The sequence below is a fragment of the Acanthochromis polyacanthus genome, chromosome 8, assembly GCF_021347895.1.
Source record: "Acanthochromis polyacanthus isolate Apoly-LR-REF ecotype Palm Island chromosome 8, KAUST_Apoly_ChrSc, whole genome shotgun sequence".
NCBI lineage: Eukaryota > Metazoa > Chordata > Actinopteri > Pomacentridae > Acanthochromis > Acanthochromis polyacanthus.
The window spans coordinates 18,259,175-18,273,546 of record NC_067120.1 but is presented as its reverse complement, the minus strand read 5'-3'; the positions used below and the strand labels follow the sequence as shown (position 1 = coordinate 18,273,546).

The window sequence follows — 14,372 nt, the reverse complement described above, 5'->3', positions numbered from 1 at the left end:
CGTAAAGCCAGCAATCTGAATGCCTTAATCACCTGATACACTTAGTGGGAAGCCAATAAACTGCTGCACCAAATATTGTAAAACTCAGTTGTCATTTTAATATTTACCTAATGCACTTTAATACAACAGGTGTGCAACATTTTACCTTCACAAAGGTTATAATCGGTAGGATGATGCATATGGGCATTAACATCCACCCTCAAATCATTTGCTGGTTATGATGTTCAAAAAAGTATTTTTATAATGTAATCAACCTTCTTTGATATAAATAGGGTGGAAATAAATTAGTCGAAACACCTGGATTGCTGTTAAATATTGTTGCAGTTTGCGTTAAATTCAGACACTGATGTCAAATTCACAACAATTCCGTGCAAAGGACATAGTTTGAGGTACCCCAACAGCACCTGCATGAAAAGAAACATGAATCACAAACATTTACACTGCTTTCTGTCATTTCAACAAAACAAAACTGAAAAAAAACGGAGAAAATTTGGTGCTGAGCTTTTGCTGCAGTGCTTTTCTGCGTGCTGCACATCTGTGTAGTGTCCATGTACCACCAGTAGATGGAGACACAGCTGCATCTCTGATTTAGATTTGGCCTCAACTTGAGGAAAGGTGGACATGAGCTCATCCTAAGCAGAAAGATATAAATAGCTTCAGAGAGATGATACTGTAAATCCTGTAAATTGCAGAATGTAAACGGACCCTTTTGAGTTTTACACAAGCTTGCATTGTGAGTAAGTGGGAGCAAGGAAGAGATACCAAGTGTCTCATTCTCTCTCTCTTTTTTTTGTGCCGATGTTAGTGTGTGGCTGGCTTGTTCACGGTTGTCGTTGTTGTTGTCCCCCGCTGGGCAGAGCCTCGCAGCAGACAGTGCTCATGAATCACTCCTTATCGGGGTCTTCTACTGTAGAGAGGTGCAGTGACTCAAACAGCTTGGCTGAGCGGTCTTGAATCACCCCCTAGTTAAATCCTGCCCATATAGGCTGTGAGAAGGCGGCCGTGTTCGATGGCGCAGCATGCCACTTTGAAAGTCAGATCTGCCGATACACACTGTGCACCTACATCTAAGCCAGGGCTCATTGGCACTGGAAGCAATTAAGTTCACCCATGCAAGTCAATTCAATTATGCAACTGTGATGAGCCCTGAAATACCACAGAGCAAGACGTATGCTGTGGCCTCACACCAGGCCACTCTGCTTTTGCTTCATCCCTTCAGAATTTAGAGGTTGAACGCTGTTATCTAAGGAATATTCAAGTTTGTACTCTCCTTTACGAAGCTCCTAATAAATATATAACCAAAGTTTTAACTAATAGTGCAAATCAATTTTTCTAATTGCTTAAGACATCAAAGGCATTTTCCGTATTTTGAAGCTTCAGCAGGAGTTTCATCAATTATAATGGCACTTTAACTCACCAAAAATCTTCCTCTCTGTAGGAATCTCAACATCTTTGTTTTTTATGTGCACAGCAGAAAAAAACTAACAGTGAGCAAGCAGAGATTGAGCAGCATGTAAAACTATTGGAGAGTAAACCAGCCAGGCTATAATGGGAAAATAAATGGAGCATTCTGCTTTGCTGTCTCCCCGTGTGTGTGTGTGTGTGTGTGTGTGTGTGTGTGTGTGTGTGTGTGTGTGTGTGTGTGTGTGTGTGTGTGTGTGTGTGTGTGTGTGTGTGTGTGTGTGTGTGTGTGTGTGTGTGTGTGTGTGTGTGTGTGTGTGTGTGCGCGTGCGTGCATGTGTGTGTGTGTGCACATGGACACCAACACAATGAGCTCTCAGAGGAGCTGTAACTCAAAGGGACGCTGACTGAGCTGCAGTAGAGAAAAACAAAGAGTTGTTCCTGGGAAGATGGCCGCTTCTGGCACTGGATCACAGCTCGCAGAGATGAAGCAACGTGAAAGAGCATGTTTGTGTGAGAAATATGTAATAAGTGGAGGAAATAGAGTTCCATAGCCAAGCTTACTCATAGAGGGGTTCTTAATTAACACCTAACTGAGTAACCTTGAAGCAGATGATGGTTGAGTCTCACCACATGAGGACAGACTATAAACCAACCGTCAAGGACTTTGAAGGAGCACTTTACCCATTTTTTTGCATATAGTTCAGATTCTTCAGATGCTCTGGAAGGAGCTGAGAAAGTGGCCCAGATGATGTCATAGAACTGCTATCAGGGTTATCTCGGCTTATTTCAGACACCTCAAGCTGCACATTTGTTACCGCGGACATTTTTCAGTAGAAATGCATCACTGACAGTGTTTGTTGCCTGCTCATTCCAATAGCATTGAGGTGTTTTCTATTTAATGTCTGTCATTCCTCTTGACACTGAAGATAGCTGCAAGAAGAATAACTGTTGTGCTGCTAATGTGGTTGGCAACCAAAAACAAATTGCTTTGTTTTTGTATAAAGCTTTTATCCAAAGTGCTTTACAATTTGCCTCTCATTCACCAATTCTGTTCTCATTCATTCACACACTGATGGCAGCGAGCTGCAATGCAAGCTGCTGCTGCTCTTGTCCAAGGACACTTCAACATGTGGACGGGGGGAACTGGATGGAGTTTGAACCACCAGTCCTGCGGTTAGAGGATGAAACAGTCTTTACCTCCCAAACAACCTGTGAATTTTTTTTTCAAGAGTCTTGCAGACCAAATGAATGACCACTAAATAATGACATTATTTCCTTGGTATCTGAGTTGACAATACAGTGTTTTCTCTTATAAACAACTAAAAACATACTTTTCAAAGACTCTATTGAAAATACAGGCCTCAAAGTAAGAAACCTGCAACAAAAGTGAACACACCTGTTGTCACTGGCACACAAGTCAGGTTAAAACCTGTGAAAGTTGCAACAAAATTGAGTACACCTGTCATTTTTAATAAGCCCAACTGCATGAACATGACTATGAAATGATCTGTAAAGACTAGAATTTTGTCTGGTTTGGACTTACAGGCTGTACCTATCTGCATGTCTGCGTCCACATGAAAGAATTTCCAGAAGAATTAAAAACAACTGATGTGAGTCTTTACAAAGATGAAAAATGATGCAGGCATATTGGAACTAAAAAGAACTAAAAAAAATAAAAATAAAACACATATTTGCAGCAGTAATCAGGAGGTACAGAACGAGCCGTTGTACCACTAATTGGCTTTCCTTCTAAAATGACCCAGTGGACAGTGCTTTACTTGCACAATCGAGCTTTGAAAAACAGACAGAGGAAGTGCTTCGGGCTTGGCACAGGGGTTATAAAGGGAAGTCAGGGTTTCTGTGACAGTTCAGACAGTGTGAAGGACATTGTTTAAGGTCAACCTCTATGGACTGCATCCAAGAAAAAGCCCTTGCTGGCTCTTCAGTACAGAAAGACATAAATATGAACCTGATCATCTTTGGAAGGACATTCTTTGGTCTACCAGGAATCCCATGCTGAATGCATAGTGCTGACAGTGAAGCACCGAAATGGGAGTGTGATGATTCGGGACTGCATGGGTGCAGAAGGTGTTGTGGAGATGATATTTATAGATGGCGTCATGTATAATGGTGGTTATACCAAAATGCTAACTGAATAGATTGTTCCCAGTCTGCGGAAACTTGGCAGAAGAGGGATATCTCAGCATGATAACGATGCAAAGCACACTGCCAAAAACCATACAAGAGTTCCTAGAGAGGAAAATAGGGAAAGCTATGAGTGTATCAGCTGTTTAGAAGTCAATAGAACACTTTTGGGGTATTTTAAATAAAACCAATCAACACAACCCTTCCAGGAAAGCTTAAATGAGCATCTCAGTGGTATCTACTTCAACGCCAGGGAGGTTTGACTCTGTCATTAAAAAAAAATTACGTTGGACTTACGAAACATTGGAAAAATACAAGATTTTAGTCCCAATAATGAAACCTGCACTGATTGTTGGGTCTGTTTTTAATATAATAAACCTACGCTGTTTGTTTTGTATTGTAAATAAGGTCAAAATACCTACTTTTCTTTGTAAAGGTAATGCAGTTACTGTAAGATCATGCAATGTGTAATCAGGTATACTGTATTAGCAGACAGTCTGAATATACAAACTACATTACTTCCATTACATGAACGGTGTGGGAGGCAGATCAAGGACATGACAGCTGTTTTGCAGTCATGTTAAGCATGTCATTATGCATGCCACATGGTATTTTACATATCTCAGTAATTCATACTGTACTTATGGCATGCTTTTTCACCCTACTCTGAGCAGTAACAACATGAGTCCTTGATTTCAAGGTGAATATTCTTCTGTTGGTCGTTACAAGCAGCCACATAAACAACAGAGGTCAAAACAACAAGGTAACAGTGGTATAATAAACCCTGTTGTCTTCATGCATTCTGCTGAGCGCCGCCACCAGAGGACAAGCTCGTTTTATTATGCATTCTGTGCAGAAGGCTGCGTATCCGAATCAATCACATGCTCTGCCAGAGGGATATTTCTCCATAATTTGATTCCAAGCCAGGACTGTATGAAAAAAGACTAACACCACAGGTCACAAATGTTTGAATAATTTCTCTAATCATGTGGAACTCGCAACATAAAACACAAGCGAGGATCCACCGATGGAGACTGGCAGATGAAATGATGTGTATGTAGAATAATGTCTGTCGAGACGGATGATGAAATAGTCCCTGCTGAAATTGGTTGAGAAAACACAATTATTTCAGGATCGTGGAAGTGACACTTGTAAGTGGTCTTTAATCTTAATTTTACTTCCTAAAGGGCACATGTCTGACGGAGTAGGACGCTATTGATTTCTGGCTAATTTATTTGCTTTCATCTCCATTTTCGTGCCCATACATGTTAGCATGTTGACATGCTGTTTGAAGCGCCACTGACAGCACTGTCCTTGTCATGCTCCCTTTAGGTCGATACCTGCGCCTGAAAATGTTCCGCGAGGATCATGGCTCCTGGATGACCATGTTCTTCAGCACCATCCTCTTCCTCTTCATCTTCTCACACATCTACAACCTTTTCCTGCTGATGGCTGGGAGCATGGAGTAAGACGTTCAATCTCTCTCTCTATCTGCCCCCTTTCCCCCCCCCATCCCGTGCTTCCCATTTGTTAGAGCCACTGTACGCTCCCCTTTGGTTGGCGTGATTGATCTAAACGTCTCGCCTGAACAGAGACTCGATACCGGTCTGATTAATCAGCCCAGACTTTAAATCACAGGTAGGGGGCAAGCGAGGGGAAGGTGTTTAATCCTAAAAGATCACCTTCAGCAGCCGCACTTATTCTCCCATGAACTTGACTTATTTTTTTTGACACCCCTCTGGCTTTAAACCAAAATGTGTTTGCCATGTCTCTCTGTCTGGGCCTCGGTTTCTGCTCCCGCTGTCCCAGCTTACCTGCTGAGAAACCACAGTGCACAGCAGAGCCTGACACCCACACATCAAGCCGGTGACAGGAATCCGTTTATGCATTTGCAATGTGTCCATCCAGGGGAAAGAAAACATGCCCTTGAAACCAGCCAGCCAGACACGAGGTCACAGCGAGGTGATTTACCATTTAGTTTGTTGGGGCTGTAAAAAGACCCCGAAAAACAGGCTGGCAGGTGTCTATTCAGGTACCAGGTGTCAAGAGGGAGGCCATGGCTGTAATGGGATCTGTCCAGACAATGCTCTACTTCCATATTAACAACAAACATCACCTATCCATAAGGCACAGGCAGATGAAGGCTATTAGCTAGCAGGCAAGGTGTTGTGTTTTTCTACGGCCAGAGGGACGAGTCTGTATAATCAGCCCATCTGTCACTCTGGCCGGCACCGTGACACCGGCATCCATCTTGTTCCTTCTCTCCGGTTGGCCGAGAAAGAGGAAGCGAGCGGCTGAGCACAGGGGCAGCTCCACTGAGACGATGAATGTTGCTTGCTCAGGGAAAAGTTACATTTGCACTAGCGCTGAGTGAATCTGTCACAAAGAGGATTCCTTTTTTTTTTTTTTTTTTTTTTTTTTACTGCCTCTCATTTCAGCCTTGAAATGTCAAGAAAATGGGCCCCTTTTAGTGTGTCACTGCATTTCTTTACTGTCAAGAGCGTTTTATTGGATGACATCCGGATAATACTTGGAGAGAAATAATGAGTTGCTTCGACATTTTGAGAGACTTGAGATATAATTTACATCCGTCTAACTTACGGAAGTCACACGTTCTTGTGCATGCATTAGCTGCGTCAGTTGTCCACGTGTGAAAAGTAGCAGCAGGCCATTAAACAATTACACAAGCAGACACGACCCTCAAACCACATCCGTAGCTGCTCTGTGTGTGTGTGTGTGTGTGTGTGTGTGTGTGTGTGTGTGTGTGTGTGTGTGTGTGTGTGTGTGTGTGTGTGTGTGTGTGTGTGTGTGTGTGTGTGTGTGTGTGTGTGTGTGCGCGCGCAGGGCAGCCACATCACTTATCCAGCGCTGCAAAGCTCTCCCCGCAAAGACAGATGGTGCTGTTGTAAAGCGAGTGGAGCCACCACTGCCAAGACACCTGGTAGTTTTCTGCACACCCCCCCCCCCCCCCCCCCCCCCGTCCCTCGTTCCTGCTTGTTTTCTTTCTGCTCCAACAGTGTGTCCACCAAGGACCCGGGCCCTGCCAAAAACCATTAGCGTTCACATCTCTGTTCGAGACAGACATGTAAGAGCAATGTTCACACTCTGCCAGGACGCTCCCTCGGAAAAACGGGCTCTGGGGCTGCGATAGCATGAATGCAGCAGAGTGAGCGAGAAAAGGTGACGGAGGCTGGGAGGGATGGAGGGATGGAGGGGGAGAAGCGCTCCAGCCCGGATGATGCAGTGAAACTTAAGTCTTTTGATCTATGTCCAAGCCTTATTTGCATCACTCCCCCGACCCTTCTCCTCACTCCCAAGGCTGTTGTAGTTTTGCCACAGCCCAGAGATAAAGTACAATACCCCTTTGTGGCTGCAGCTGCCCCCACTGTGGGAATGAATGCTGTTTTTTCTCTCTTTTTTTTTCCTATTCAATTGTACTGAAAAAAAGCTGCTGTGAGGTATTATTACTGCTAAGGGTTTGTAAAGGGTAGGTATTTTGGCATGGCCCTTGCCAGCTTTGACATCTAGCCATGATGGCGCACTGCAGGGGGATGCTCTTCTGGTGGCTAGACGGGGCGTCCCGCAGACACACACACACACACACCCACACAACACACACATATTGTTCACGTCTCGCACCTCGCTCAAGTTAGCAGTTGCATGCATGTGTACGTGGGAGCCGGAGTGTGTGCGGCGAGCTGGGAGGGGGGGCTGCCGTCTGTCCCCCTGCTGTCTCCCTGACCTGATGCTGTATGCCGCCCGTGCCCCGCGCTCATTAATATGCTTTAATTTTCTTTGACCTTTCAGCTGGTCTTGAGCTTGATTTAATTAAAACCAGCGATACATCCACAAGGAAAGAAGATAAACTGCGCCATCAGAACAGCAAACAGTCACTGATAAGAGATTGTATATCTTTTTGGATGACAAGTATTTATTCGTGATTAGTCATGTAAAATGGATTCATCAGTGCCGTTATCGCTCAGCTCAAAGGGGTTTCCAGACTGTGTAATCTTACACATGTCCAACAGCGTGCTAGCCAGTATTTAAACAGCCACTTCCAGGTCAGCAGCTATCAACCTGTTACCTGGCTTATGTCATATCAAGGGGGAGAAAAAAGACCCCGTCCATCGTGGCTCCATGGGGAGCTGTAATCCACACTTGTTACCAAACCCTCACATCTGGGCTATTTGCATTTTAATGTAACTGTCAGATTAGGAGGGGGGCTGTTTGTGCGAAACCAAGGGAGTGTGACCGCCCAGGGAGTTTGACGGGCTTCATGAATGTTCTGTCACGCCGCACAATCCCATTCCGCCATCTTACGGCGCCATTACCAGCCGAAATCAGCCCCTAATTAGATGGTGTTATTTAATTAAGAAGGCCCAATGCGTGGCATACACATTAATCACGACTAATTTAGCGAAAGGGAGGGGTGGGGGTAAAGTATCCGAAGGTGGAGGGAAGGAGGGAGGGAGCAAGTGGGTGGGGATCTAATAGGGAGTTGGAGTAGAACAGGGACAGTGAAGCTGTGAAATGGCATCTATACTTCTTCTGTTGGTTATCCAGGGTAGGAATGGATGAATAAATGTCATGATGGTGAGAGGGAGGTATAAACTGAACAATGGAAGTGTGGAGCAAAGGATCGCGGGGGTTATAGTTGGTGAATGTCTTCAATGAGGACTTTAGGATGTGGCATTTGACTACAGTGGTACCCTGAGTGGGATTAGACCCTGCTCTAGATGTGTATTTGTCTCTGTTTACCACGATCCTTTGTGCTGCTGGCATACTAGTCCCCGTCGTCTGTTTGCTTGCCTGGCACTAAGCTGTGGTAATACCGTGGACAAAAGGCTAAATAAATAGCATGTCGTGGCATGCAGATGCCTCCTGTTGCATGCAATAACACATGGGACCTGCTGCTGCCTTTGATACAGCAGCATATTTCTAACAATGGGTTCAATGAGCTGCCCTTTGCCTTGTGCTGAAATGTAAAAAAAAACAAGCTGTTTCTGTTGGTTTCAACATACAGACAATAGATTTGTATTTCCTCACTTTGCCGCATATGTTTCGAAATGTTGCACACGTGTTGTCGTCTTGGTGAAGATATTTTCTTGTGTTTTGTCTGTTTGAATGTATGTTCCAGTGTTTCCCCTCCTATATGACCGACGAGGCGGGCCGCCTCGCTGGTATAGGCCACCGCCTCATTACAATTTTGCCGACATTGCTGCCTCACTGGTCCACACCAAAAAAAAAAAAAAGTAATGCTAAATATTAGAAAGCATTGACACATAAGTCCGGTATATTCGCCGCTGAAATCAACAAGCCAGAATGGCAGCCTTTTCTCGCCGTGGCTGAAGACAGCAAGGCACATCCCCATTGCAGACAAGAAGCAGCAGCGCTCCATTGTTTCGTTTTTCGGAGCTAAAAGCAGGTGTGTATCACAAACATATGTCAAATTAAGTATCAAAGCTATCGCATGTCATCAAAATAAAGTGAGCAACGCAGTGTAGGCATCGATCTCGCTTCCTTTACTGAGTTTGCTTACTGTTTTGTTGTCCGCGGCGATACGAATTGAACGTGACTGCAAAAATGGCTCCCGTTAAAACATTTAGGCACGACAAAACCCGTTCTCACGAACGAGACAAATGATTTCAACGAAATATAAAGTTCCTAGTTTCTTTTGATAAAATGATTTATAGAGTGCCCGAAATTATATCATTCAATGGCAAAACAAATTCTGTAATTTCAATGGTTCAGCGGCCCGCGGGCGGGCTGTTTTGATATCTGCATAAGCATTTTTCAAAATAGAACGACACTGCCAACGCGATTATAGAAACACTATACACCCATGGAAAGCTTAGATTGATCAACATTAATCCCCACTTGTATTTGATTTGCCTCATGTAATAAAGAGAGCATGTGTTCAAATTTGGTGTTTGTGTTTTCAAGAATGTTTACTTAAAGTCTTTAATTCAGCTGCCTGACACATATCACAGTGCAAAATTATGTATTCTAACTCAAGGTTAACAACTGGTATTCTAAAGAAGTTATTTCTTTGTTCAAAAAGGTAACAGTTTTGAAAACAGAACTAACTCCTTCAGAAAACCAGTTGTTAACCCAGAGTTGAAGTTTTCTTTCACATTTTTAAGTAAAATGAAGGTCATGACATAACCTTTTTATTATAAATAAAAATGAAGTGGGAATTTGGTACCTAACAAGTAGTTGTTTTTAGAAAAAAAGTAAAAGTCACCACTCGATTCCAGATTCAAGTCCTTTGTCATCTTTTTCAAATTTGTAATAAGAACTGATGTGGCATTTTGGAATGGCTTGTGGAAATCTGACCAGAATATAATAGACTGGACGAGTTGACATGTTTTGATCGCAAGGACAAGTGGGTTTATATTTGTCATATTTTCTCACTATCACTAATTTTTAGAAAAGAAACATGAAAATTTATTTAATTTAGTTTTTGGAAATGGCTACAAATACAACAAAATGTGCTCCAAATTGTGCCAGAATGCCCCATTTTGCATCTTGATTTTCAAAATTTTTCCGGGGGGGCATGGCCCCGGACCCCCCTAGTTGCTTCGCGCCTGCGGCACTCGCCTTCGGCCCTTGCCTACACCCCACCACCTCACAATTTCATTTCAACCCAGGGGAAACAGTGTGTTCTTAAAGCTGCTGTCCGGAGTTTGAATCGCAGCGTCTCCCAAAACACTGTTGGTCCCTCCCTCCCTCTGATTTCGCCCCTTTATTTGTGCACGCGCGCAGTACATGAGAGAAGTGCCCGGAGTGCTGCAGCATCTTGCCTGTTTTGCTGTTTTCCCTCTTCTACATTTAGTACATTTAGTAAATAATAAAGGAATTACGTTAGAATGCTGGATTGAGTCTAACTTGTTCTAATACCAAAATAACATGAATCTGCTAGGACTAACGAGTAAAGTTTCAATATGTGATTACACTCGTGTATCCCTCTCGATGACGTTGTTTATCAAACTTAGTGCATTTACGCGTGTATATGTGTTACATTGTTTATTTATTTCTATCTAGAGTTCAGAATTGCATGACTCCTCTGAGCGTGGAGATGGAAGGTGAGGATGGACACAGGGATTGTCAGTGCACGTTTTTTTTATTTATTCTTGTCTTCACGTCTCTTTGCTTCACAATAATAATTAATATCACAGGTAATATTTTAGTTTATTTGTTTGAAACCATTTGTACACTATACATGTGTAGATACCTCTACATGACTAGAGGTGGAGAATCTTGCTATTCATGTCTGTTTGGTTTTGGTTCCAGGTTTATCTTTAACTTTCCCATCTCTACCAACTGTCTTACCAGCTGAGGATGAACTCACTTTGATTTCTGACTACTTAGATTCTGCTGCAGCTTTTCTGGATTTGGTTCCTCCATATTGTTACCAATAATAGATATTTCCTCACTGCGTCAGCTGTGTAGCACATTGGTTGTCATCAACAGGACAGCAGCTGAACCTGTATCCATTATTATGGTTTTCATTACACATTAACGCAGCCTTCAGCAAAGCAAAACATAAGCAGAATAGAGTTCAGAAATCAGGAGTCAGTGTTGGTGATTGGTTGTAAAGGAGGAAGGCAGGCAACTTTATTATAATTTGATGGATGGGTCAGCAAAACATTAGCTTTGCACATAACATGCGACTCCCCCACTTTCCTTAGGCATAATCAAGTGTTTATTGTTGCAAGTATGGTAACAATGCGACCCTAATCTTAGAAAAGTAGATATGTTAACCCCAGTTTTTTCCTAGCTTTACCAGATTTCACTAGCCGCGCTAGACCCATGTTTCTGAAGGCACAAGGGTCTAGGGAAGCTCGACAGGGAGGGAGGCGGGCTAAAAGGTTGTCTTTCAAATCACTCTGCAGCAATTGGGTAGGTATACAACCAATCAGCGCAACGAATAGGCTGACGGAGTTCCTAGAGCGCCGGCGGATTGTGGCTAAGTCCCATTAGCTTCCCAACCAGCGGAGCCAACTGGTATATTAAGGATTTGCCATATCCCGTCGGCATAAGTCCAAATACGTCTTTCTTCTCAATGAAACATTTCAGTGCCGTCCTTTGTTTATCTTTCAAGTTGAATTTTAGCTTCAAATCTTTAAGGGCTGTGGCCAAAGCCAAGTTGAAAGATAACTGTTTATTGTGCGCCTGTTGTTTCTGTCAGAATCGTCGGGCCTCTGTCGTCACTTAGTTACGCCCGCCTTCTGACTCTACACTTCATGGTGATTCGTCCGGCCAGTTTTAGGAGAATCCAGCTTCAAGCCTTATGGAGGGTAACTAGACCCACCCTGGCAGAGAATTAAATTCGTTGCCGTGGGTTGTCTAGCACGGCTAGGCTAAGATTTCACAGCAAGACACCGTAGATGAATATGGTAAAACTTTTAAATGAACAACATGACTATGAAACTTCTCTATTTGATTATTTACATAAAGAGAATTTATTATTGTTATTTTGTATTGCAACTTCTCAGAAATGTGATGTTTAATTAGACAAATGAGACATCAGCCCATTAAGAATGGACTAATTTGTTTAAATGTCCAAGAGACAATGTGCAGTAAAATAAACACCAAAATGTATATTTTTAATATTTTCTATCCACCAGTTTTAAAGCAGACAGTTACGGAGGCAAAATAGCCCTAAATGTCAAAACGGACATAATTAAAATAATGTTTTTCACTTCATAAACATATTTCATACATGTGTATTTTTTCGAAAAACACATTTCCTTGTTTAATTTGTCGGCCTTGATTGAGATTCTGCTGTGCATGTAAATGACTTCAGGTAAGCTACTTGGAGACCTACTTTTGGATCTCTCTGTTCTCTGTCCTAATAGAAAGCTGAATTGAGGGAATGATACAGTGCTGTCCATGATATTACCAGATGATATTCACTCGGAATCCCGAGCCAGGGGAATGATAAGGACTAAAGGACTCAATCTCCAGCTAGTTTAATACAATACTTGGATGATTCTGTGCTGAATGATGAATCGAGATCGAGGTTTTAAGTTGCCTTGGGAGATGTTATAGTGATAGTGAGGAGAGCCTGTATTGACAGCTTTATGCTTGCTGGTAACTACTGCTGCTCACCGTTGTATACTGTAAATACAACATTAGGTAGTGTGGTGCACAGGGAGGAGGCAGCCAATGCATTTCAAAGTGGAGCGAGCCAAGGTCGCCATTTAATGCTGTGAATGAGCCGAACCTTTACAGGGCAGAAGAGGTCACCCGGTTGCCAGAGTCGCTAAATCACCGCCTGTCTGGCAGAGAAAACAAGTTTATACAAGCCAGCATGAAGGCATAATGCACTCAAGTGGACAGTGAAAAAAATTAATAGAAATCCGGGTATTTGATGACTCAGAGCAGTGAAAGCTGTTTCAGCAGGATGTTTTGTAACCCTAATCATCAGAGCTCCTGTGGGCCTTGAAAATCATTCACTTGGGACTTTGATAAGAATAAAATTACACTTTTCCTTTAAACTCTTAAATATATAGAAGGGGAAGTGTTTGGTTTGTAACAGAGTAAACGGTGGCAGAGTTCAATGCTGCAGTGTGGATTTTTTATCAAAAATGGAAAAATCGCAATTGTAGCAGGAGTGCTTTTATAAATTTAGACATTTAAATTGTTCTTTGCCATTCCATTACTAAGAGTCCCCCTTTCATGGCAAAACTGCATGTTTGTCCATGTTGCCATGGTAGTGAGACCTAGAAAGAAGTAATCTAGTGAAGAATACATTTTTCTCTGGCCTCTACCATAGAACATGATTTTAATATAATTTTTTTGTTTCATATCACTGTAATCTTATGATGATCAGGTTTTGCACTGTCCAGCAGTCAAAATGATATTAAGACATCACCTGGAGCCTCAGGGAGCTGTAATTGGGTAGTTTTATACATTATTAAAAAGCTGTAATTATAACCATGTGGTCTAGACTTTATCATTTTGCAGCTCCATGTGTGACAATGATTCCACTAAAAGTCAGGACACAGTATTTAATTACTGCCTAGTTCTATTATGACTTGATGTAAAACAATATTGAGTCTTTATTTAAAAAAAAAAAATCAAGTGCACTGTAGATTATGTATGTTATCTTAGTCTCAAGTGAACATAGATGGAGGGATTATGAATAGTGAGAGCTGAATGGATCGTAGAAAATGGCATGGTTTTCCACTCTCAACTGCAGTGTTTAATGGAGCAATCTCAAAAACATCACAATGACTGTTGAGCACCAAAGACAGAACAGCGATCTTGCAGACGACCACATAAATGCAACAGTTATAATGGTCTTTTTCACTCGTTAAAGTCAAGCAGGGGTGACGTCCAAACTCATAACTCTATAACTCAGTACCCTCTGTAGCGCAAAATTGTAATTTCTTGCATGTGATGGAACAAGACAAGATGGAAAAGCACTGAAATGTCCTTGAATATTATGTCTGAACAAGTGTGGGAGACCTGATAACATTCCACAGAGGGTCAAAGCTGGCTGAGCCGGCCGCACTGGCACCGACATTGCAACTGGCTCTGCGATTAAGCCACGGGAGCCATTTTAGGGCTGATTATTCATGGTGCTACTGTACTGATGTTCCACTACACTGAATTCTCTCATTAGGTCATCCGGCTCTAAAGGCCATTAAATTTTCAGTCAGCATGAATAAGTCAGAGAGTTCTGCCTCTGATCATGCAGTGCGAAGAGTCCCCAAACTCATCATAGGTGCTCGGCAAGAGGAGCAAAAAAACTCTCTTCCAGTGCAGGGGTAACATTTGCTCAATTAAATATGTGAGAAGGGCAGGGGTTGGCA

General features: G+C 42.6%; 1 protein-coding gene across 1 annotated transcript in view; it reads left to right on the top strand.

The window, feature by feature from the left end:
* Positions 1 to 14,372, top strand: part of tmem117 (transmembrane protein 117) — a 47,703-nt gene that overhangs the window by 17,710 nt on the left and 15,621 nt on the right. The window contains exon 3 of the mRNA XM_022211592.2: positions 4,882 to 5,014. Within this exon, the coding sequence (XP_022067284.1) occupies positions 4,882 to 5,014 (133 nt within the window). The remainder of the gene's footprint in view (positions 1 to 4,881; positions 5,015 to 14,372) is intronic.